General features: G+C 58.2%; 1 protein-coding gene across 1 annotated transcript in view; it reads right to left on the reverse strand.

Annotated features, from left to right (window-relative positions):
* TWIST2 (twist family bHLH transcription factor 2) overlaps positions 1-23,132 on the reverse strand; it is a 45,003-nt gene extending 21,871 nt beyond the window's left edge. The window contains exon 1 of the mRNA XM_075529562.1: positions 22,495-23,132. Within this exon, the coding sequence (XP_075385677.1) occupies positions 22,532-23,014 (483 nt within the window). The 5' untranslated portion in view covers positions 23,015-23,132 and the 3' untranslated portion in view covers positions 22,495-22,531. The remainder of the gene's footprint in view (positions 1-22,494) is intronic.
* Between the last annotated feature and the right edge of the window lie 2,744 nt (positions 23,133-25,876).

The following is a 25,876-nucleotide window of genomic DNA, read 5'->3' on the forward strand; positions in this document are numbered from 1 at the left end:
TCCAGGAGTCTGACATTAGCCCATATATCCAATGCTAGCCTATAAATTCCTACATGCAACACATGTAATGATGCTGAATGCAGGAAGATCACAGGCCAGTGGGTGGAAAGTCTTGTGGATCCAGTGGAAGTATCTCAGCACTGGCAGGGGTCTCCAGGTAGCTCCTTCAGCTCCAGGGTTCAAGTGAAGTTCCATGTGTCTTATTAGCAAGAAGACAAAGCAGAGAGTGTGGGTCTGGCCTCCAGTGAGCTTCCCACCTCCAAATGAGGACATCAAGCTGCAACCTGATTGGCTGGCTAGACTCCACCCCTTCGCAAGTTGACAGGAGATGATGTGACCATCACACTGCCCCCAGCCCCTGCTGAGAACTGGCTCCTCCGAGGAGCGCCTGAATTGGAGAGATGTTCGGATTCCTCCTCAATTTCCCACGGCTGTCTTTCCCCCGGCTCCTTGCCTCGGCCTCCCCTCCACCAGAGCCCATTTAGATCCAGGGCTGTCCTCGCAGTCCCTGCAGGCAGCACAGTCTCCCTCTCCTTCCTTGTTTTCCCTTCCCACAAGGCCCCGCCATTCCTGCACCTTGGGCGTCCAGCTCTCTTGTAGAGTAATGCCGTCCAGTTAGAAATCGTGGTCACTACATGGCCGGCCCACTATGAGACATGATGTCCCTCACTGACCCATAGCTCTACAGGGGACAACACTGGAGACACCGTGTGGGAATTGCGCCCAATCTGATCCCACCACACCGAGACAAAACACTAAGGGGGTGCAACAGAACAGCAAGGGAACAGAGCGGCAAGGTCCCCAGGGAATGCTGAAGGTGGACCTTGAGGTCAGGGTGTGGTGCTCCAACAGACTGAACTGGAAAACACTCCTAAAGGCCAACAAACAATCCTTGAACTAACTACAAGCTTTTCTTGTTGTATTTTGTTTTTGTCACTGGTTTGTTGTTGTTTTGTTGTATATTGTTGCTTGGTTTTGCTCTATCTTGTTTTCGTGCATATTATTATATCCACAGGTCTGTCTAAATAACATAGGCTGGATGAACAATCTGGAGAAGAAAACAACAGAACCGACAGTTCCGGGGGGACATGGGAGAGGTGGGGGGAAAGGTAGTGGTGCTAACAAACCCAGGGACAAGGGAATAGCAAGTGATCCAAATCAGTGGTGAGGAGGGTGTAGGAGGCCTGGTAGGGCATGATCAAGGGTAATGTAACCAAGAGGAATTACTGAAACCCAAATGAAGACTGAGCATGATAGTGGGACAAGAGGGAAGTCAAAGGAAATGGAGGAAAGAGCTAGGAGACAAAGGGCATTTATAGAGGTCTAAATAAAGGCATGTACATATGCAAATATATTTATATATGAGGATGGGGAAATAGATCTATGTGCATATATTTATAGGTTTAGTATTAAGGTAGCAGAAGGACATTGGGCCTCCACTCAAGTACTCCCTCAATGCAAGAATACGTTGTTCTATTAAATTGGCATTCTATGACGCTCACCTTCCCGATGAAAACTTCTGAAGACAAAGAGGGTGAATAAGCAAACTGATGGTGCCCAGCTATCAAAAGATATAGCATCTGGGGTCTCAAAAGCTTGAAGGTAAACAAGTGGCCATCTAGCTCAGAAGCAGCAAACCCCACATGGAAGAAGCACACCAGCCTGTGTGATCATGAGGTGTCGAAGGGATCGGGTATCAGGCATCATCAGAACAAAAAGTCATATCATTGTGAATGAGGCAGGGGTGTGGTGTGGAGAGCCAAAGCGCATTTGTAGGCCACTGGACATCCAGTCAGGGTGCGATGTAGCAACGATGAAACACAACTTTCCTCTAGTTCCTAAATGCTTCCTCCTTCCCCACTATAATGATCCCAATTCTACCTTACAAATCTGGCTAGACCAGAGGATGTACACTGGTACAGATAGGAACTGGAAACACAGGGCACCCAAGGTGGATGATCCCTTCAGGACCAGGGGTGTGAGTGGCGATACTGGGAGGGTGGAGGACGGGTGGGTTTTAAAGGGGGAACCGATTACAAGGATCTACATGTGACCTCCTCCCTGGGGGATGGACAACAGAAAAGTGGGTGAAGGGTGAAGTCGGACAGGGCAAGATATGACAAAATAATAATTTATAAATTATCAAGGGTTCATGAGGGAAGAGGGAGTGGAGAGGGAGGGGGAAAATGAGGAGCTGATGCCAGGGGCTTAGGTGGCGAGCAAATGTTTTGAGAATGATGAGGGCAATGAACGTACAAATGTGCTTTACACAACTGATGTATGTATGGATTGCGATAAGAGTTGAATGAGCCCCTAATAAAACGATTTAAAAAAAAGAAATCGTGGTCACTACATGAACCAGCTCGGGGGGTGGCGGGTCTGGGGGAGAAACTACATGCTCCATAATGAGTGTGTCTGTGCAGCATCATTGTGTGGAGACCCCGCTGTGCACAGAGCTCCTGTGGGCCCCACCCCACCCCGCCAAGAGATGCTTGCTGTCCTTGTGAGGTGCCCGAGGGAGCTCTGACACATAGGAACTCCAGTACCACAGCAGGAAACACTGCCCGGCCTGCACTCCCCTCACCATCGTGCCTGCGTGTGAGCCCAGGGACGCAGCCCCCGCGTCTGCCCAGCTCGTTGAGGGCCTTCCTCTCTGTCGCTGCCCCTCCGCTCTACCAAGCACGATGTCCTTCTCCGGGAACCAGCCACTCCTGACGACGTGTCCGCAGTGCGTGAGACGGAGTCTCCATCAGCCTCGCTTCTGCAGAGCGTTCTGGCGGCTTGTTTTTGTGCTGCTGTTGGCCAGCCTCCGGTCGCTTCCAGCGCATTGAGACCCTCCCCCCCCCCACCATGTGGCCCAAGGAGAGGGCCGTGGGGTCTCCCATCGCCACCGTCGTATGACAGATGTGAGGGCCGAGCTCGCAGCAGTCGTGTCCCCGTCCATCTAAGAGATGGTCCTTCTCTTTCAACAGCGCGGCCCGAAACCTCACCCCGGGGCCAACCTGGCGATGAAGGAAGGTGACGTGACCTTGTCGAGGGTCCTGTGGCTCTGGGTCCACCCACAGCGTTCAGAGAAGCGGCAGGTGGCAGGTGCAGGCGGGTTGAGATTTCTCAGGTGATCACTTCTCTGTTACGACCCCGTTAAGTTGCTTCTCATTTTTAATACTCTGTACCTTTCTTTTTGTTGGAGGTCTTGGTCTGTTTTATTTTGTTCCTCTTGTCAGTTCTTATTTGGTTGTTGTTTAATATTTTTCTGCACAGGAAGTCCAGACGGTTCCTTGAGTTGGGGGGCGGGAGGAGGGGGAGCTAATAACGACGAGGACAAGAGTCAAAAACATGTTCGGAACCGATTACGGTGACGACTTTACAGCTCTTCCTGCTGGGCTGGAACAACGGCATTGTCTGATATGTGAATTATCTGCCGACACAGCTGCTGGGGGGCATTTTTAAAATAAAAAGAAGCCAAACGGTACATGGCATCGGGCAAATCTGCCGCAAAACCCCGTTTGAGGTGCCGGGGGATGAAGATGCCATGTTGAGGACCGAGGTGCACCTGACCTTCTCGGCCGCCTCCCACGCAGGTGAAAGGTGGGCCGTGAAGAAGAGAGACCTGGGATGAGCCAGGAAAGGACTGGCTACACGTGGAATCACCAGAGAACTGAATAGTTGGCTTGGGAAGAAATCCAGACAAGATGCTCCCTGGGGTCACAGGTGGCAAGACTTCATCTCATGCACGTCGGACGTGAGGTCAAGGAGGGCCAGCCCTGGAGCAGGACCGCGAGAGGGTCAGCAACAAAGAGGAAGACTCGCCACACAACGGACTGCCGGGGCGGCTGAGGACAGAGCAGGGGCCGGGCAGGGGTTGGTCCCCTGGGCGGGGCTGTGTCAGAGCAGATGCCACAGCTCCTCATGGGCGGCTTTTCTTTGGGGGACGAGGTCAGGGCTAAGGTGGCTGGGAGATCGCTGGACTGACAGGGGCTCGAGCAATAATAGAGCAGCGTGAGGGCGCGCAGGACTGGGCAGGGCTCGTTCTGTCGTGCACGGGGTTACTGTGAGCTGGCACGGCCTCGCCGGCACTTAACCCCACCACCACCACCGAGGGCTCGCTGTCCTCCTCTTCCCGATACTCCTGCGTCTGGTCCCTCCCCGTTACAGGCTCGGTGGGACAAACTCCAGGCTGAGCTCCAGGACAGGGTGGTGTCGAGAGCGGGCCCCCTTCGAGGGTGGGTCCCCTGCTGGGGGAGATGCCCACTGGCTGATAAGCTAAGGTGGGCAGAGAGAAACCTTTTCCCCGCCGTGGATGTGAAACACCAGAGAGGAGGCAGACTGCTTGAAAATAAGTTCTCCCATCCCGGCGCACCCACGGCCGGGACGTGGCTTGGGAACTTGACCCCCAGTCCAGAGCCTCCTTGGGCCACTGCCCACCCCACCCCACCCCGCCCCCGATACTCGGGCCCCACTGCAACCGCACCCTTTGTCTTCTATTCAGTTTTTTCTCTCTCGCATGAGGGTCTTCAGATATAAGCTTTCCCTTCGGACTGAGCTGCACTCTCTGCTACCGGTCCTCTCGGTAGGTAACCTCTTCACCCATCTGTGTACCCCTTCAGACCTCGGGGGACGGGTGGGGCTGCTGGGGAGAGTGCACAGAGCCTCCAGACTGCCCCACCCCTCCCCAAGACCCGGCCCAGGGGCCCAGTGTCTTGGTGCCTATAGATCCTTGGGCGAGCATTCACCCAGGGCAGGGAGCTGGCAGGAGCAGGACACTGTCTCCCATCTGTGCAAGGACTTCCAGCTTGCTGAGAGCCAGGCCGCCTGACCCAGGCACCATGCAGCGACACGCGGGCAGCCCGGCAGCGGGGGCCGTCCTCTAATCGCATCCACTCATAGGATGGCCCTTTTCCACCTGTGTCTTGGTGGGTCCACCCTCCAGAGGAGGCCGCCGCTGCTGAGGACATGGTGCTGGAGGCTGTGGGAGCCCACCCCCAGGCCTGCTGGATCTTCCCTGGAGGAGGCTGCTGGGGGCTGGAGCGTCCTCCTTTCTGTGCCTGGCTCACCCAGAGCCGGGGGCCAGGGTGGTGGGCTGGAGAGGACAGAGGGCTGGGACTTCATGGAGCCTCAGGTGCTCCATCTTCTGGCCAGGCTTTGTCCAGCTAGGCAAACCCTTTAAGGGACAGAAGCGTTGAGGGCCACCTCCCTCCTGCTTTGCTCCAGGACATCTGGCGGTCAGAGAAATCAGAGTTCACTCAGGGCTGACCCTCCTCCAATAGCTTCCTCCTGGTCGATTCTTGTTACCTCCTGTTCCTGTGTCTGACGACAGCTGGAGCCACTGGTGACGGGCACAGAGAGGCCCCCATGTGGCAGAGACCAAGGCACAGGAGCCACCAGGAGCTTCAGGGAGCTCAGAGGTCACTCCCCTAGACCTCGTGGAAGAGGGGAGCTCGCAAGGGTCTCCAGGATCCCAGGGTCCAGAGCGTGTCTGTGGGACAGAAGACAGGAGCCACCAGGACACCTGTCACTGCAGACACCGGGGCTACACCTGGTCTCTGTTGTCTACCTGCCCAAGGACAGGATGACGTGAGGACCTCTTAGCCGCCAACACTGCCAGATCAAAGCAGCTCGGGGCCAGCAGGGCCCAGCTGGAGAGTCAGGGTCGGGGCGATGCAATTTTTGTTTTCTGCCCTCAGGACTGATGGGAATTTCATGACAGTGTCTGTGCAGGTGGAATTCCCAGCTGTGTTGACCCTTGGATTCCAGGACCACAAACTTCTCTGCGGGGGTCCTGAGGGGTGTGCGAACAGTGAACGGACTCAGGTGCTCACCCAAAGGGCTGGAGAGGGTGTCCACCAGAGACAAGTCGGAGGAAAGGCCTGGCGAGCTGCTTCCAGCGACTCCACGTGGGACAAGTTCTGGAGGGTAGTCCACCTGACACACGGTGCCGACAGTCGGAAGTGTCTACAGCAACTGGCTGGCTGGCTGGTTGCTGGTTGGGTGTTTGCTGGTTGGTAGACTGGTTGGTGGGTTGGCTGGCTAGTTAGTTGGCTGGCTGGTTAGTTGGTTGGCTGGCTGGTTGGTACTCTGGTTGGCTGGTTAGTTAACGGCTGGCTGGTTGGATGGATGGTTAGTTGGGTGTTGGATGGCTGGCTGGCTGATTGGCTAACTGGTTAGTAGGTTGGCTGACTGGAGGGTAGGTTGGTTTGTTGGTTGGCTGGTTGGTTGGTTAGTTGGCTGGCTGGTTAGTTGGTTAGGTGTTGGTTGGCTAATTGGCTAACTGGTTAGTTGATTGGGTGATGGCTGGTTGTCTGGTTGACTCCCTGAGTTACCAGGCCCATTTGGTGAGGCCAGAAGAAGGTGTGGGCCTCCATAGACTGCATGCTGCCCACGGGCACCTGGAACAGACCCCTCCTGAGGGAGGGAGGTATAGAACTCAAGTGAATTCTGGTCGTTAGGTGCCTTCAGATTGGTTCCAACTCACAGCAACCCCGTGCGCAACAAACCCAGAATGAAGACCGCCTGGTCCCATGCCCCTGTCAGAATGTACGTGTGAGCCCACCGTTGCAGCCAGTGTCCGTCCAGCCTGCCCAGAGTCTTCTTTCCTTAAAACCGCCCTTCCACTTTACCAAGCATGGTGTCTTTTCCCAGAGAGATGGTCTCTCCGGCTAACATGACCAACATACAGGAGACGCAGTCTCACCACCCTCGCCTCTGACCAGCATTCTGGCTGTGCCTCCTCTCAGACAGATCTGGCCGTGCAAGACCCTTTCAACATTCTTCACAAACACCGCAATTCAACGTATCAATTCCTCTCTGTCCTTCCTTCTTCATCGCCCAACTTTCACGAGCAAAAGACTGAAAATCATCGCAGCCTGGGTCAAGTGCACCGGAGTCCTTAAAGTGGCACCCTTGATCTTGTGCCCAGGCCTTGTGTGGCAGACTTACCCAGTTCTCTGTGCTGTCTGATCTCTTGACTGCTGCTTCCATGAGCACAGACTGCGGGTCCAAGGAAGACGGGGTTGAAGAGCGAAGTCTGCTTATCTCTGTTTATCCTGATGGGACCAGTTGGTCCCCTTGTGAGAATTCCCACAGCATACAGGTGAGCTTGTTCAGGGCAGGTAGCAACACCGGTCACACTGGGTCCCCACCCCTCAAGGGCTTGGCACCGGAAGGGACCGGCGATGAGTTACTTGCTGAGTGCCAGCACGGTGTGATGCCCGTCCATCCTGATAGCCCTTCCCCATCCAGTCCGTCCTCAGTTTCCACCCCCACTGGCTCCCCCTGGGCTACTCCCCAGCTCCATCTGGGCAGGGACCCCCAAGTGACAGCTACCACCCTGCCCCCTGCTCCTCCCCAGGCCCTCCAACATCCCGACATCAAGTCGGCTCCCGGAGGCGTTCAGGCAGTGAAGTACTCAGTAACCGGGTGAAAAGGGGGGCAGTTCAAACCCACCCAAAGGTGCCCCAGGAGAAAGCCCTGGTGGTCTGCTTCGGGGGGGAGGGGTTAGAAAATGCTGTGGCTTGCACGCCGCTCTGCTCTGCCCAGGGCCCACCGGGAGCCAGCCTCCGCTTGACGGCAATCGGTTGGAGTCCCTGGTTGAGCCCCAGGGGAGTGGGACCGAGTGCTGTCTTTTTAGAGCATGGGGCCCCACATGCAGGAGTCCCCACAGATGCCCCATGAGGGCCAGACAGACCGATGGTGAGAGATGCCGCTGTCGTGGAGCTTTGGAGTGGCCCCCTGCCGTGTCCCTCTCAATTCTGGGCCTGCAGGTCTCAGCCGGACCCCCCTGATGCACAGTGTGACGGGTCCTTCATCTTTGGTCTGCTGGACCTTCCACGGGAGAGACCACACCATGGTCACCGTCAGGGATCCCGCCCTCTGGAAGGTGTTGGACACTCGAGCCTTCCAGCTCTGGCTGCGCTGAGCCCCATCAGCCCCTGCCCTGTCCCGCCCCCATCCAGCGCCCTCACATAGCCCTGGGCACACGAGAGTCAAGCCTGTGCCCCCAAGGGCATCCTGGAAGCAGTCAACAAACCTTGCTTCCTCGGAGCTGCTGGTGTCCTCGGATCTCCACGCTCCTACTGGCATCTGAGCCCTGCTCCGCTCCCTGGGTCACCACTGGGGGCTGGCTCACACCTACCCTCTCCAGAGGGGCAGCACTGCCCCTCTGGGCTTCCCGGCCCGGTCACTGTTCCCAAAGCAGGCTGCCAGACCTTTCTCCTTCCGAACCATTAGCTGGGCTCGAAATACCCACCTTTTGGTTAGTAGTCAAGCCACAATTGCTTGTGCGGAGCCCTATGTAGTCCCTTCTAAAGCTCCGGAACTGCGGGCTCAGTAGGGCCCTCACCCCAGCCCAGCCAGAAGCCAGCTGCGGTGCGTCTCAGGTTGTCTTGAAGAGTTAAGGAGGGCCGGCAATGAGTGACTGTGTGCTGAGTGTGCACATCTGTGTGAATGTGTGTGAGTGCAAACAGCCCCCACCCCAAGCAGCAGGGAATTCTAAACCACACACTTCACCTGCGCCCCCACCCCCCGGCCCACATCCTAAGAATGGGTGCGTGTGTCCCTAGCACGGGCCTCACATTTCTGAAGGGGGCCAAGCCTCCACTTGTGTTGACTACTGAGCTTAGGACCCAGGCTCAGGAGCCCAAACTCCTGCCGACTGCCTGTCCCTGCCTGAGGCTAGCTGATGAAACTGGGACTGGTGTTTTGCTCCCCTCTTGCCTCAGTTTCTCCCTGTGTGAAACTGTACACCTCTTGGGAGGAGGAGCAGTGCAGAGCATGGGGGAGCCCGAGGAGGTGGGGAGCCCTCCTTGGCAGGCGATGGTCCTACTGCTGCACAACCCCGAGCCTTCATACCCCCACCTGCAAACCCCTTCCTCCTCAGGTGCCTGGAGGCGGCCCCACCCCTTCAGGCCTGAAGGTAAGGACGGTCCCCAGAAGAGGTCGCCCCGCAGAGCCCTTCCAGCCAGCACAGACTCCTGGGAAGAGTAGATACAAGTCACGAGGGTCATTCTGGAGATGCAAGGGGCCGGCGGGCCTGGGACAAGCTGTGTGGCTGCCTGCAGGGGACAAAGTGCAGGGGCCATGGACCCAGGGTGGGGAGCTAGACAGGAGGACCCTGGGTGAGCTGCCTCTGCACTCAGAGGCCACCCCCAGCACCCTCCTCTGTGCCTCTGACCTTGCCCCTTCGGCAGTACAGCCCGCTCCACCCCTCCTTGGCCAGGCCCTGAGGGGAGGAGCGGGGCGGACACTGCGAGCAGCCTGCACCCCAGGCCTAAGCTGGAGGAGGACAGGCCTGCTCTGCGTCACCCAGCTCCCTCTCTGTGACTCACGCTGCAGGCCCGCTGCCCAGACTCCCCGCCCCTTCACCTCTGACCTTCTTCCCACTGCCAAGGGATCCTGCACATTGAGATCAAGTATTCTCCTTGGATGGGTCCACACCCCGAGGGTCTCTCGGCCCCTGAGGAGGAGAAAGCACCCCACTGCCCTCCGTGCACCCAGGACCCCCCAGATGTGTGGCCGCCTCACAGCTAGTGAGGGCAGAGACACGTACACCTTTTAGTCATGTCTCTGAGAGTGATGTGGCCCGCTGGCCACTGGGCTGCCCAGGTCCCGTGCTGCACACTTCCGGGCCCAGGCCCCTCCTGGCACCGGAACATTCCTGGGCTGCAGCCACCCTCGGGGATGGTCAGCTAACATCACGCGATGCTGGTGCTGGGGAGGTGAGCCTTTCACCCCAGTTCCCAGGGGCAGAGTTGCAGGGCTGCCCAGTGGAGGAGGGGGTGGGGTCTCCACCCTGCTCCATCTTCTCACCTCTGCCATCCAGCCCACCCGACTCACAGCCACCCTGCAGGAAAGGGCAGACTGCCCCTGAGCACTTCTGAGATGGTCATTCTTTACAGGAGTGGAAGGCCTCAGCTTTCTCCTGAGTAGGGGCTGGTGGTTTTGAACTGTTGACCATGCAGGTAGCAGCCCTACAAGTAACCCCCTGGGTCACCAGGACTTAGGTTAGGGAAAGAGCTGCCTGGTCCACTGCGTTTTATCCACCATCGGGAGTGATTTGTAAGGATGTGCACCCAGAGACAAGGTTCGGAAACACAGACCAGGCAGGCTGCTGGGAGCAACGCAGTGGCCGAGGATCTGACAGGGGGCAAGTCAGAGCACGGCTGTGGTTCACTGCCAGGCCTTTCTCAGCAGAAGCACCTCAGGTGGATTCGAACTGCCCACCTCACTGTCAGTGGTGAGGTCCTTAACCCCTGGCATCACCCAGGGAGTTAGGGGGGCCTCAGTGAAGCCCTGCCGACCACAAGAGCGGTGAGGACAGCTGACAGCCACGGGCCTCCGTGCCTATGTGAGGCCCATGCTCAGGATGAGTGCTGGGAGACGGCCCTGAGGCAGTCCTCAGAGCAGGGTCTCGAGCTGGGTCTGCAGAGGACAGACAAGCAGACACAGGGACAGAATGTGTGGTCCTGAGGTTGCTCCGGGGTCTGCTGTGCTCCAAGGGTCTGGGATTGGCTGTCTTCCCGAGGCCGTTGCTTCAGGGCAGGAAGATACCACTGTGCAAGAGGAGGGGAGGGGAGCAAGGAAGGCTGTCCCCACCACTCCCCCTTCACCGAACCCTGTCCACCCTGCGGTGACTGGTCAGCCAGCCCTGACACTGGGGAAACAGAAGACAAGAGGAGGAGGGGCTTGTCAGCTGCTTCTCACAGAGACCCTGCCTGCCTCCCTTGGTCCCGCAGCCTTTGGTGACAGGCACTGCCAAATACCAGGTGCCACAGAACCCGCCGGCCACACAGTCCCCTACCTGCAGCAGGTTTATTCAAGAAGCCCCCACCTGGGGCTCCGTAGACCAAACCAAGCCACACTCACCGCCATGGAATCCACACGGACTCACAGCGACCCGAAGGGACGGGTACTACGGCCCTGGTGGGTTTCCGAGACTGTCGCTCTTTACGGGAAGAGGAAGCTCCGTCTTGCCCCTGCGCAGCGGCCAGTGGTTTTGAACTGCTGACCTTGGCGGTGAGCATCCCGAGCTTCCACTGGCATGAAGGCCCTGATGGGTAGGCTTTGTGGCAGATCCCTGGTCCTGGTCAGGGCCCCGTGGGTGGGGCTGTGGCCCCTCTCCTTACCTGCCCTCTCTCACACACCCCACCAGAAGGACACCACACTGTCCTCAAAGCGGGAGATGAACCGCGTTTCCAATTCAATTGAGAAATTGTCAGCTATCCCAGGGTCTGCCTGGAATATCTTGGAGTTCAAGGCTTTTCAAGTGTTTGTTGGCCAATTAGGAGACCCTAGAGCAGCGGTTCTCAACCTGTGGGCCCCGACCCCTTTGGGGGTCGAATGACCCTTTCACAGGGGTCGCCCGATTCATAACAGTAGCGAAATGACAGTGATAAAGTAGCAATGAAGATAATTTTATGGTTGGAGGCTCACCACAACATGAGGAATGTATTCAAGGGTCTCGGCATGAAGACGGGTGAAAACCACTGCCCTGGAGGCAGCCACCCCGAGCAGGACAGGGTAGAGCTGCCCCTGTGGGTTTCTGAGACTGTCCCTCTCAGGGGAGCAGGCAGCCTCCTCGTTCTCCTGCAGGGCGGCTGGGGGTTTCAAACTGCTGGCCTCTGGGCGAACAGCCTGATGCATGACCCACGATCCCAGGGTCACTGTGAGCCGGGATGGACTCAAGGGCAGTGGGTTTGTGTGTCCAGCTCAAGGCTGAGAGGCTGTCTGCTCTGGAGACGATGGGCAGCCTCTGCCTGGACTGGGCGCCATGAGTCGGATGGCCCAAATGGCGGTGCTGACAGTTAAGGTCATTGGCTGCTGACCAAACCGTGGGAGGATTGAGTCCACCCAGAGGCCCCTGGAAGACAGGCCTGGTGACTGAACCCCTCAAACCAGCCACGGGGGACCGTGTGGGACACAGCACTGCTCTGCCCACGCGGAGTCACGAGACGTATCGGTGCCATCAGGAGGGCCTTGGAAAGGAGCTGCTTCCAGGAAGGCATGCCTTGTCCCACCGGGTGGTGGTCTCCTCCCTGTTTGATGTCCCAGACTCTGCCGCCCCGGCCCCCAGGCTGAGCAGACGAAACCCCTCCTGCTTGAGGAAGGGGCTCTGAGCAGACGTTCCCACAGGAAGGCCCCCCATTGCTGCTAGCTACCCCATCCCCCAGCAGGGCCAGTCCTCCACCTCCGAGTCCCCGATGGCCCACGCCAGGCACTGTCCTGGGGTCTGCGGCAGGCTCACCGGCGGGCTTCAGGGTGCGGCCTGCACTCTACCCACACCTGGACTGCACGTCCTGGGAGCCTGAGCTGAGTGGGATGGCGATGTGACCCTCTCTACACCCTGCAGGCCCTCGGATGTGACCAGTGAGAGGACAAGTGGGTGGATCTGGGACGCTGGGTGGGAATGGGAGAGCACAGAGACTGTGTGTCCCACGTCCAGTTCTGTTTGTTGCTCTGGCTGTCTGGATGTACCCAGCATCCTTTGCCAAGACCACCCACCAAAGGCACCCGTCCTTCTCCAGCCTGGCCAATCAGAGCCTGCCACCCTGCTGCTCTGACACCCGAGGGAGTGTCCGTGATGCCCACTCAGCAGGGGAGCCAGAGAAGGGGGTTACAATGTCCATGACACTAACCAGTCCTCTGTAGACGGGGCTCCTCGGGACTCAGGCTGTGCACCATGTCAGCGCCCTGCCCCGTGAGGCCAGAGCACTCTGGTAGGTCTCAGAGGCACCGGGACCTGCCGCTAGGATCAGGGCACCGGCCAGGGAGCAGGGTGGCACCAGGGTTGTCTGAAGTGCCCTCTGACCAACTTTTATCGAAAGGAAATGGATTGGGTGCAGAATAGCACCGATGAAACATACAACTTTCCTCTAGTTCCTAAATGCTTCCACCCCCACCCCCCCACTATCATCATCCCAATTCCACCTTACAAATCTGGCTAGATCAGAGGATGTACACTGATACAGATCAGAGCTGGAAACACAGGGAATCCAGGTCAGATGATCCCTTCAGGACCAATAATGAGAGTAGAGATACCAGAAGGGGAAGGTGGGGGAGAAAGGGGGAATTGATCACAGTTATCAATTGTGTCTTCCCTGGGGGATAAACAACAGAGAAGTGGGTGAAGGGAGACATTGGACAATGTATGACACGAAAAAATAATAATTTATAAACTATCAAGGGTTCATGTGGGAGGGAGGGAGGGGGAAATGAGGAGCTGATTCCAAGGACTCAAGTAGAAAGGAATATTTTGAGAAGGATGATGGCAACAAATGTACCGATGTGCTTGGCACATGGATGTGTGTATGGACTGTGATAAAGTTGCCCCCAATAAAGAGATTTTTTTTAAAGAAAGAAAGAAAATGCTTTTAGGGAGGTACGGTGGTGGTTGCCTGATCAGCGTGGAGTCCTGTGGGTTCACAGGAGTCTGTCTCTGAAAGGGGGGTGGGGGCTGAAGGTTTCACCTAACTGCCCCCATGCGATGGGTCACAGCATCCCTGTGGGTGGCAAAGCTCCCATGCCAGCCTTAGCCATTCCAAGATGGACAGTCCCCCGGCACTGAGGACCGCCATCTGAACTCTCAGCACCCCAAATAGCGACCCTGCACCCCGGCAGCAGTATCCCACTTCTCTTCCCCCCTCCTGCTGTCCACTGCCATCAAGCCATTTCCAACTCATAGCGACCCTCTAGGACAGGGTAGAACTGGCCCCGGTGGGTATTCACTCTTTGTGGGAGTAAAAAGCCTCGTCTTTCTCTTGCAGAGCGGCTGGTCGTTTTGAACTGCTGACTTGACAGTAAGCAGTCCAATGCGTAACCACCATACCACCAGGCCTCTGCCTCCTGTCTCTGTCTACCCTGGCGATTCCACGGGAGGGGGGCGACTTTTTGCGCCTGACTATCACACAAAGCATGGTGTCTTTGAGATCCAGCTGCGTCATAGCGTGTCCGTGGCTATGTTACAGCATGCATGTACTCAGTCGCAGCGTGTGTGTGCCTGCAGAAGCACATTCCTTGGACGGATCCACCCGATTGGGCTGATCCATCTACCTGTTGGTGGACATGGGCCGTCTCCACCTTTGGGCAGTTGTACTAGGGGCGTCCCGGGTAGGGTGTCTGTTTGCACACCTGTTCTTGGATCCTGTGGGTATCTACCTAGGAGTGGAATTGCTGGGTCACCTGGTCCCATAGGACTTTGGAAATGGAGGGCTACCAGCATTACGGGCCATCATGTTGCAGATGGGGAAACTGAGGCCCAGAGCTGCTGGGCGGGGAGCGAGAATGTGTGCTGGCTCCCTCCTGGCTGTGTGCGGGAATGCCCAGTTGAGCTGCTGCGTCCTAAGGAGAAAGGTCTCTGTCCAGGGGCCGACCTGGAAGCCCAGCCCACCTCCCACGGAGGTTCTGCGTTCAAATGCCCAGATCATAAAGCGCCACGTCAGACATGTTGGCGCTGGAAGGGAAGCCCGTCGGGTGGACACTGGAAACAACGGCTTCCATGAGCTGCAGGGCCACGGGAAGGTACCCACGGAGGGAGGTGGGCCCACACTGAGAGCCCCCAGGGTCCCCTAACTCCTGCTCCTCCTCCTGGGGGACCAGGAGAGGAGGGGCCGGTGGGGGCACCCCGGGGCCTGGGACAACCTGCAGAAGAAGGGAACTCTCATGTTGGTTTCAGACAGTACTTGTAACTTCCAGCTCTCAGGACTGCTGCCCTGGGGGTGGGTCAGGGCCACACTGTCCAGGGCCCCCTGGGCACAGCTGTCAGGCACCCTGGTGTCCATCTTGGTGACCCCTGCTCCTAGTGACTGGGGCTGGGTCCTCTAGGGCAGGGTGGGCTCTGGGACATCCTTGATGTCCCTCGTGATGATGTGGGGGTGGGGGGGCACAGAGTGGACAGGAGGGGAGGCTTGCTGGCCCAGGGGCCTCACCCTGGGAGTGCTAGGGCTGTCTGGTTGGGCTTCATTAAAGTGTCATTTAACTGGGAGATGGGAAGGGGGCCCTTCTGCCAAGCACTGTCTTGGAGGTTTCTGTGGGCGCCAGGGGAAGGAGACCCACAGTCACACAAAGCCCCCACCTTCCTTGGGCAGACACCCCCACGCCCACTCCTGAAGGCGCCAGTTCCCTGTGGCTCACACACTGCCCTGCAGTTCTGTTTCCCTCGGTGCCACCCCAGAGGGTCATGAGGGGAAACAGATACGGAGAGAAGCACATGGACAGATGGCCAGGCGCATGCAGTGACCTGGCGTGAGGCCTGACGTGGGGCGAAAGCATGGGGCTCAGAAAGGAATCCACACGGTGGGTGGAAGCTGAACGCCATGGACACTCGTCACAAGCTTTGGGGTCAAGAAAATAAATCCGGGTGTTCCAGAAGCAGGGGACATGGGAACTGGGGGCACCGGTCAACAGCCCACAGAACCCCCAAACCTAGTTACTGCTGTGGGAGCCTTAGCTGTATGCCCGGGGGTTGGGAGAAGTCATTGTATGAGCACATGCGTGTGTGAGCGCATGAGTGTGTGAGCACGTGCGTGTGTGAGCACGTGCGTGTGTGAGCACGTGCGTGTGTGAGCACGTGCGTGTGTGTGAGCATGTGCGTGTGTGCGCGTGTTCCCTCTCAGCTCTGTCTGCCCAAGCTCCCTCTCAGGCGCAGACACGCAGGGCCCATGCAGGTCTGGGTGGTTTTGCACATGAGGATCAAGCACACACGTGACAGGGGAGGCCCCGGCTGCAGAATTATGCCTGGGCACAGGGGTTGTGTACCCACGGAGCTGGCCGGTGTCTTATTCACTCACTCGCCGTCACCCAGGCGGTCCCGGCTCATGGCGGCCCTACAGGACAGGCTAGGACGGCCCGCGGGTTTCCCAGAACTCACCGTGTGTGAGCGCAGCTGGCGGGTTTGAACTGCTGGCCAGGCGGTCAGCAGCCCAGCGAGCTGCCCACTGCATCCCTGGGCTCCGCGGTGTTGGCGTGAACACTGAGCGCACTGTGACAGGGCGCCCGGACGGCAGGCAGCACCGCGTAGAGGCAGCGGGGTGTGCTTTCGGAGCTGCCCGCGGACGCGCCCAGTGCAGGGCATCCTGGGAGGAGATGTGCCAGGTTCCTAAGGTGGCCACAGGCCGGGCCCTCCGGTCTTTTTTCTAGAGGACCACACCACGCCCGAGCCGTCACCAGAAGAGGCCCTCTCAGCTCCAGCACCCACTCCCAGCCCACCACAGACAGCTGCCTCTCCTCTCCCGCTCTGGCCGGGACGCCAGCGCCCACAAAGATGGCGGCCATCACTCAGCCCCAGCGCCGGAGCAGGGCCGCCACGAGGCTCAGCTGGAGACGGCCAATGCGCCCGCATTCCTCCTCCCCGTCTTTCAGGGCGCCCCCAGGAAACCTCTTGGGTTTGCCAAGACAAAGCATCGGATCCAAATGGGGCTTGAACTGCTCACAGGCTTTCCAGAAGGTGGCTGGCAAACGTGGCTGCTGCCACGCCAGCAGCAGGCCCAGGGGGCTCGGGGTCCGGCAAGAGGAGAGGCTGAGAGCCTGTCATCACCCAGCCCCCAGCTTCTGGTCCCTCTGCACCCCCTCTGACCAAAGCCGCCGAAGGAGCAGAGACCAACGGCAGGAAACAGCGGCTCAGTTTTTATATGCAGCTCTCATGACGGAAAACAAATACGACCCTGCCGGCCGCCGGCCTGCACCCGGGCTTCCAGAAGGTTCCAGCAGAGCAGACCTGGCACGGAGAACTGGGGCCATGGGAGGAGAGGGTGACCGGGGCCGGGTAGCCTGCTCTTTCTTTGGGGGCATCCGTGGATCTGTCAAGCTGCCCCCCCGCCCCCACGTAGCCCACCTGCCTAGGCAGCAGACCCGTCAGAGTCCAACAGAAAGGCCGGGCGACCTGCTATTTGTATGTGACGCAACGGAAGCCGAGGCCCGACAGCAGTGTCTGTCTGTCATTGCTTTCCCTGTCCTGCTTTTCCCGCCCTGTCCTGTGGTGCCCGGCCCGGCTCCGGTCCTGGCCATGGCAACACTCCACGCACAGGCAAGGGCGAAGCCAACCACAGGCCTTTGCCCAAACCTTCCTTGCCAGTCACACGCCAGATGAACCAGCAGGACGTCCCCATCGAACACCCGACACCCACACGCCACACAGGACGTTTCACTCTCACTCCCCACAGAGGACGGGCCGTTGTCAGAGGCGTGCGAGCGAGCGAGAGAGACGGGAGAATGTTCTAGAAGGCATGCCATTGATAAGAGCAGCTCTCTCTGGGCAGCCCACCGTTCTTCAACGAAGCGAGCGGAACGGCACACAAGAGAAGGGAGGGAGGGATCTGCCTGCTTTGAAGCCATTGCCCAGGGATCTGAGAAGCAACGTGACGAATCCGCAGGGTGCCGCGAGAACGGCTCATTGAGAGGGTCCCCGTGCAGGCCCTGCTGGGACACAGTGTGACCATGGGAAGCAGGTGATAGCTGAGTCCCCTCCCCAGCCCCCACACACTCGGAATAATAAGAACATCAGTGAGATCGGGCACCCGAGTTACGGATAAGTGAACACGGTGAGCTATGAAAAGCTCCCTCACGTCAGCACAAAGCTGGCTTTTCCAGGTTCTGGGACAAGCCACCTTCTGGCGTGACAACCGTAGTCACCAGCCAGGATGAATTCCCCCACCACGCACGCCTCAGTTGATGTTGCATGAAAATCTCAGTCAGCACCACTAAACTTCCCTCCAAATCCACACTCAGCTAACACCCCGCTCCCGGCCAGCGCCCCAGCTCTCGGCCACCCAGCCTGGAGTCTCCACTGCAGTCAATCTGTCCGCGCCGTCAGGGGAGACCGGCCCTCGGTCAAGCGGAGGGGCAGAGACAAAGAGGAGGCTCTCCACGGGATGGACGGACACAGTGGCCGCAACAATGGGTTCCGGCAGAGGAAGCGTGGAGAGGAGGCGTTTCTCGGTCGGTTTATGAAAAGACTTACAAAGTATCCAAGAAGCAGATGGGACTTCCGAGACCCTCGGCTTAAGGGCTATGGGAACCACTTCCACTTAATTCACTGGTGGATATATTTTGAGAGTGGCTCATATTCTGAGGAGAAATGCCACGTGGAAACAGTGGAGGGGCGCAGGGGGGATTTCTGCTGAGATATAAGGACCAGCCCTGACAGAGCACGGGGACATGTGGGGACCCATCTCCCGAGCTACCCAGAAACTGCTTATTGGCAAATGGAAGGTCTGGAGCCACCCAGCATCCAGCAAGTCTCTGGGCCCCAATCTCCCCGCTACCTGCGCTCGCTGTGGGCCGCCTCTGTGCCCCTGTGGACCGTGCCCCCACGATTTCAAACCTTTCACAGCTACATAGAAGACAGCTTCGTGTCTACCAACCCTCCCCCCGTCCCCAACACCACACACACACACACACACACACACACACACACACACACACACACAGCAAGCAAACAGCGTGAAGCTCCCAGGCCTGCCTGTAGAAATATTTTTCAAATGCTTGTGGAATATCTTTTATTAAAAATAGTCTTTTTAATGAATGTTTTGTGACGTAGCTTGCAATCATCTCGAATTTAATTTTAAGGTTTAGGTGTGCTTGTTCTTGTTTGGTGGTTTTCCAAGGAGCCCTGGTGGCTGCTCACTGCGAGGCCGCGGCCGGGAGAAAGAGGCAGCTTTCTGCTCCCGTGAAAAGTTCCCGTCTCGGGAACCGCACAGCGGCCGTTCTCTGCGGCTCAATGGCAGCCAGCTCGGTTTGGGCTTCATCGTCGCTTCCGCTGGAGTTTGATGCCCATTGATAATAATATCAAACCCATGCTTCTGATACAGTTCAACGCTGAGAAATGATGGAGCTTTGGGGTCCTTTCAGGCACCCGGTCCCTTCCAGCCCACAGAGGCAAAGTCTCGCAAAGCCACCACCCAGGATCACAAGCAGAAAACAGCGCACACGGACACAGCACGCAGACCCACCGTTCTGCCTGGCGCGCGAGTGTGCCTGTGCACGTGCTCCGAGGACCATGTGCCGTCTCTTCTGAAGTGGTCCCTCTGCTCCTTCCTCTTGGCTTTTTTCCTGCATGCAGCCAAGCCTGACAGGACCCCTCGGGTCCCATGACTCCTGCCCCATTTCCCGTATCCCAGGCGGCATCGCCTCCTCTGGGAGCACTGTAGGAAGAGGGGCGCTTTGCATTTGGTTTGCTGTCCCCCACAGGCTCCTCCTTCCCCAGGAAAGGTGCACAGAACCCCAGCGTATTCCTACCCGCCCACCCACCCACGATGTCCCCACTCAGAAACTGGCAGGGTAAAACATCTGCCGTCGTCATTTCTTCTCAAAGGCCCGGATTTAGGCTGAAGTGGCGAGCTTCCGCACTGGGCTCAGAAAGGGTGGATGTGTGATCTGGGTCCAGGCCAGGGGCCCTGGCCTCGGGCTCACCCAGCCTGCGCACAGCAAGAGAGGGACGCCTCAACGCCCGTGCTCACAGGCTCCAGACATGCTTCCGACAAACAGAAACAAACCCAGGAAGGCACGACTCTTGGAACGGCCTCACGCAGCAGTGCTGGGGTCCCCAGTCCCACCCTGGTCCAGCCTGGCTCCCCACAGGGGGGAAAGCAAAACTGTTGTTGTCCACAAGGACAAAGGTGACAGCAGCGGCAGTTTGTGGATGAGCATCAGTGACCCCGAGCTTCAGCTGGCTGGGCCTTCCTGTCTGTTTCCTCCTCCCCTTCAAATTCCTAATCCCTCGGGATGCACCCCGCTCCTCTCTACACCCCCACAGGGGACCTCTCTTTCCGCCCAGGCCATCTAGACTTCAGAAGACAACACACAGCTCCAAGAAACCCAACTTCCTTCCGGAGGGAAGAAAACGCTGAGGCGTATTGCATGGAGAGGCCTTAGCACCGTTTTCCAAAATAATTAAAAGTTCTACCTACCCACACACGCACGCACGCACGCACGCACGCTGCAGTCTGGGACTCCAGTAACTGCTGGAAATCTGTGCACATGCGGGAGAAGCAATTCTCCTTTCCCTGGGGGTTCATAGACTAGGCCAGCCACCTGAGAGGTCATGGTCATCGTCCACTGCCCCTCCGGCCAGGTGGCTTTGATCCTGCTCCAGGCCCACATGTTTAAGAAGACAATTAAGAAGAACAGCCAAATGTATCAGGTGGGTAAATTCTGCAGACCGGCCAGGGACAGGACAGGGCTAGCTGGCTCGTGGTGTTTGTAAATGCCAGTCAGGATAAATACTAGTCCCAGCTGGACGCCAGCGACCTCAGCCCTGTTGCTGCCGGGCAGCTACACTCCGCTTTCTGCAGAGCTGAAAACATCTCTAATGGGACACAAACGCCGCAAGCCGCTCACAGTGAAAGGCTACAGCTGACAGAGGATCGGCGGCACCTCCGGGCAGAGCTACGGATGCTTTCAGAGCAAATGCCATTTTGCAACGCGCTCCGACCAGCCCAGCTCTGGCCACGTTTTCACTCACAGAGATCAAGCAGCGGGCCCCGCCATGTTGAGGTTCATTTTGGTGCAAAAATAAAAAGACCCAAACCATGTTCATCTAAACGTGCCTGATAAATAAGCACGAGGCACGTTCGGGGCACTGGTGTACCCATACTTCTGCCGTTCTTGGCAAGCTGCATGTGTTTACCGCCTTAAAGAACCCCGCTTATCAGAATGGCCAGTTGTATGCAGATGGATGAAACAAGGACCCCGCAGAGGCCATCTGTTCCCCATCTCAATATGTGATCTATTACTTTTCTCAAGGGCCCCCCCAAAGGTGCCAGCCCCGCTTGTCACGGTCACAAGCACGGGTCTTCAGTATGGGCTGTAATTGCGATCTGTGCGTGCCTCTTTCAATCTTAGAAGGTAATAGCTCTTATTAAAAAGGGATTCTGAGTAGCCCCTCGGAACTCCTGTGTGAAGGTACGCTCTCCCGGCGCCTTCTTCTCCCCTCCTCCACATCTCGCCGCCTCAGCCCCAGAATTTTCAGGGGGGGGGGCAAACTTGATGGTAATTCTGTTGACATTTTTCTTAAACAAAACTCTGCGTGTGTGTGTGTGTGTGTGTGTGAAAGAAGGCATTCCTTGTCTGTTTATCCTTATTTCAGATGTGCTATAAACGACGACAATACAAAGGGCAGAGGGAATAAACTAAGGGGCGCTCGTTCCTGGGGTGGAAACATGAGAAAACGCACACACGGAGAATCGGTGTGGGATCGCACCGGAGTGGTTTAGCCCTCGGCCAACCCCGACGGGTCTTTCCTGGAGAAATGTGATTGAGACACTCCATCTGGGCTTGACAAAGGCCCGAGAAGATCCCACACGTGGTGCCGCTGCAGTGTGTGTTTCACATGTGTGTGTGACAGAAAACGGCCAAACTGCCGTTATCCCAGGGTGCCGGTGCGCCCAGAGAATTTTCAGCAGCGGCGGGAATGTGCGGGAAAAGTGAAATGAAATATGAAACCCACCTGTGCGATGGCAACCACATTTGCAGATATTTCAGAAGCAAATAAAAAAGCAGGCGAGACGTTGGGGAGAACGGGCCGTCAGGCCCCACTCTTGATTAATCTAAATTCCTTCTGCGTGCGCAAAGGAGCGGCGTTTGCAACAACATTGGAAGACCGGCAAGAACCGAAAGCATACCAAGTCGGGGGGAAACAGAAATCGGGTTCCCCAGAAAGACCCCGCCATCCTTCCCAGAGCAGGGGATGGCTGTGAAGCAGATGCCCAGAGACCTGTAAAGCCCTCTGGAGAGGTGGGTGCCTCCACGGCCCAGCGGTCTACCGGAACTTAGAGGGTGCCTGATCCCAAGGACCCTGTAGGACCCTCAGAGCACTCCCACGGGGACCCCGACCTCCAGCTGCATTTTGTCCTCCTCAGTCCTGCAAACCTGTTTCCCAGCCTGGAGCCCTGACAGGCCCTGGGCCTCCCAGGCTGTCCAAGTTCAAGTGGGGGGTGGGGGTGGTTAGGAGGGAGACCAGAGGCCTGCGGCTCTGCCATTGACTGCCCTCCACCTGCCAGTGGGCAGCCTGGGGCCGGCAGATCCCTGTCTGGCCCACAGGACACCACTTTGGGGGCTTGTCCACCTGGGACCTGGTGGGTAGGGGCTTGGAGCAAGCCAGTGGTGTCCACCGAGGACTGCTGAGGACCAAGTCCGGGACTGCCGGCCACCTCAGCTTTTCCAAACAAGCTGTCCCCAGCACCAAGACCATGGTTGGGGGCAAATGTGACCCAGGCACCAGGAGCCAGGAGGGACAGCTTGTTAGAAGACCATCGGTGCTCCAGAGAGAAGGAACGCAGGGCTCTGGGTGGCATCCACTTCACAGACCTGGAAGGACTGGCCCCCATCGCCCTCCAGGCTGCTGACCCAGGCGGTTTTCTGGTGCCCCCTCTTACCCACATCCAGTTAGACACTGCCACTGTATCCCACAGTGCTGATGGCTCCCCGTGCCGGTATTACCAGCTGACAGGGGTCCAGAGGGGCGAGGGGCGCTCCCCCACTACTGGTCCCCGCAGGGCGCACACCTACCTTCCCTGGCTCGGTCCGGGGCGGGTGGTGGCGCGTGCTAATGGGAGGCGGACATGGACCAGGCACCCTCCATGCGCCACACGGAGAAGGCGTAGCTGAGGCGCTCGTGGGCCACGTAGCTGCAGCTGGTCATCTTATTGTCCATCTCGTCGCTCTGCAGGACCTGGTAGAGGAAGTCTATGTACCTGGCGGCCAGTTTCAGGGTCTGGATCTTGCTCAGCTTGTCCGAGGGCAGCGTGGGGATGATCTTGCGCAGTGCCGCGAAGGCCTCATTGAGCGACTGCGTGCGCTGGCGCTCGCGGACGTTGGCCAGGATGCGCTGGCTCTGCAGTTCCTCGAAGGACTGAGCGCTCGGGCTGCCCTTCTTGCTGCGCTTGCCTGGCGTCGGGCTGCCGTCCTCGCTGGACTTTTTGCTGTAGCGCCGCTTCCGCCCGAAGCGCTTGGGCTGCCGCTCCAGCTCCTCCTCGCTGGTGGCCAGGCTGTCCTCGGGGGACACGGGCGAGCTGGGGCCCTCCTCCATGGCGCCGGCGTGGCTGGCCCCGGGCCGGCCGGCTCGCCGGCTCCGGGAGTGGCAGGGCCGGCGTGCGCGCGGGAGGGCTCCGCGGGAGGAAGTGAGTCGGACTCGGGGAAACTCTAGCCGGGCCGCGAGCTAAATAGCGGTCAGGAGCCGGGGAGGCGCGCTGATTGGCCGCTGCGCCGGGGGCCGGACAGCTGGAATCAGCTCCCCGCCCCCGCGCCAGCGCCGCCCCAATACCCCAACGCAGGCGTCCCGGGTGCCCGTACCCCGCGCCCTGCGCCGCGACGTGGAGAGACTGCTGCTGGGTGGCCCGTGCGCTCTTGGAGTGTGGGACACCACAGAGTCCCCGGGCGCACGGTCCGACGCTGATTCCTGGGCGCGCCGCGGGATCCGTGCAGACTCCAGTCTGGCCCGGCCGGGCCCGCGTGCGCCCCTAGGCCTGGCAGAGGGTACCCTCCGTCGGAGCCACCGGAATTCTGCAGGAGCTAGGGGCCGTGCGCCCGGCCGAGCCAGCGTTCTCCAACCACTGGCCGCCTGGGCACCCCCGCCTCTCGCCGGCCTGCAGGACGTGGAGGCGCGTGTGCGGAGCTCTGGAGGGGGACAGGGCCTGCGCGGGGCGGCGGGACGAGAGCCTGGACCACGCCATCTGGCCGCGGCGCGCGCGGGCGCGTTTGAAGTGAGCCCTGGCTCTTTGTTGGCCAGGCTGCTCGGGCTACAGGCCTGGAGGTGGTTTGTGGTTTACAGCTCAGAGGCCTTTGAACCTATTCCCAGGTGACAGGGCTCAATTAGGCCTGCCTGCGCGCTGCTGTCAGGGAGCCGCGTGATCAAGGGCAGCCCAGTTTTTTATGGAAGTGGAACCAGGCTAGAGGCAGCCTCGCCAGGGATGCTAGGAGGGTCCAGGAGGGGAGGGGGGAGGGCGGTGGTTTGGGCTCTGCCTAGGACCCCCAAAGGCAGCCACGCACTGGCCTGTACTGCTCTTCCGGGGACCCAGCTAAGCCCTCCAGGGACTCTACCCCAAGGGGCCCGGATGCCTGTGCTTATCCTGAACCCTCCCTCTGCAAATTCTAAATAAAGAACTAACAACGCAGCCAGGCCCTGTCCCAGCTCCAATCTGCACCCCACTCCAGCCGGCCTCTGTGCCATCCTGCCGCAGCTCCCTCTGCTTCCTCTACCCTGCACCCCGTTCCAGCCTGGACTCGATTGGATCTCAAACCCCGCTCTGCCTGCATCCTGATCTCTCTCCTGTGGATTTTGCTGGTGGGACAGCCTTGCTCCTTCCTGACAGCCTTCCGAGGTCTGGGGCACATAGAGCAGAGATCTGACCAGCTCCATGTGTCAAAGGGGGACCCACAGCTCATTTCCCCTCCCCTTCTTCCCAGGAAAAGGAGGTCAGGTTTGCATACTGCTCAATCTCTCTCTGCACCAGGGATCTTTATTTTGGGTGGGGGTGGTCATGGGGGTGCGGGGAAGGGAGGGGGGTCGTTGGAAGGGAAAACAGCTGAACTGAAAACCCAGGCTCAGACCAGCCCCTGGAGTCACAGGCCCCAGGGGTGTCTTTGGAAGGTGGAGCCAACCTCAAGTTAGGGGGCCTACTTTCACCGGCAGACTCCATCAACACTGGAGTGGAGGACTTGGCCTGAGGCCCCAGTGGGTCCTTTGTGATTCTCACTGCCTCTGCTTAACAGCCTGGCTTAGTTCTTCAGTCTCACCTTCCCTACACTGGGACAACAGCTGAAACCGTGGGGCTCCAGGACCCTGCAGAGCTCTGTGAGAGTTTCCCTTGCTCAAGCCCGAGACCTCCCACCTGGACAGGTGGCCTTTCCCAGCCCAGGAGCTAACTGTTTGGAACTGCACCACCAGGATTTCTCACTTCACATTTCTTTGTATTTTGGGTTGGCTAAATTGGAACTCAGCTTTTTTTCTTTTCCTTTTTTTTTTTGTTAAGTAATTGAATTAGGAGGTAGCACTCAGGTTACCTGTCTATAACTTTAAAATTTTTGTTGTTGTTGTTTAGCAATCAGGGCGATGTTAAGGTTTGTAAAACCGATGTAAGAGTAACACAAACCGTGAGTTGGTGTGTGTGTCCCTGGCCACAATCTCCCAGGCTCCCTGGAACTCCGATTAGGGTCATGCAATGAAGGATTCATGGGAATAAGAACAGCTCTTGGAGTATTTCAGCAGTGTCACGTGAGGGAAGTCCTGTCACGACTCCGTCTCCTACCTGTGAAGACACCTGTGCTCCCTCTGTTTCAGGTGGCTTTGTCTCAGAAAGAGTCTGCGCTTCAGGAAGGTGTGTTTTCTCAAGAGTGGCTTGGAAGGAAAAGGAATGTTTCTCACTGAACTTGATGGCCGTTAACCAAGCCCACAGCCCTCAGGTGGGTTCTGACCCCTGTGGACCCTGTAAGAATGGGCAGAACCGCTTCACCGGGTTTCAGAGGCTTCACACCTTTGCAGAAATAGAACACCTAGTTTTCCTCACTCCAAGTGATTGGGGCTCGAATCTCGGGCCATTCTGGTCGATGCTTAACCAGCTGCACCACCAGAGATCCCTTCATGTTACCCTTGCTTCCAAGGAAGGTGACACCTCTGGGCGTCACAGTGATGGTGGGATATTTGCTAGCTCTGCTTGGGAAAAAGGCTGGCGATCCTTGAGAAGAAAAGTGAAGCCCAGCATGTGTGTGCAGAGACTGCTACCTAGGTGAGCTCCCCTAGCCCACCCAGCAGGCCCTGGGGTCCAGGAACTGCATGCTAGAGCCAGAGATGGAAATCCGAACTTGGACACAGCCCTATGTCCACTTCCTCGTGGCTTCCCATCAGGCTCCCCTGGAGCCTCAGCAGATTCTCAATGGGAGAAGCCACAGACCC

Source organism: Tenrec ecaudatus, chromosome 13 (genome assembly GCF_050624435.1).
Source record: "Tenrec ecaudatus isolate mTenEca1 chromosome 13, mTenEca1.hap1, whole genome shotgun sequence".
In the NCBI taxonomy this organism is placed as follows: Eukaryota; Metazoa; Chordata; class Mammalia; order Afrosoricida; family Tenrecidae; genus Tenrec; species Tenrec ecaudatus.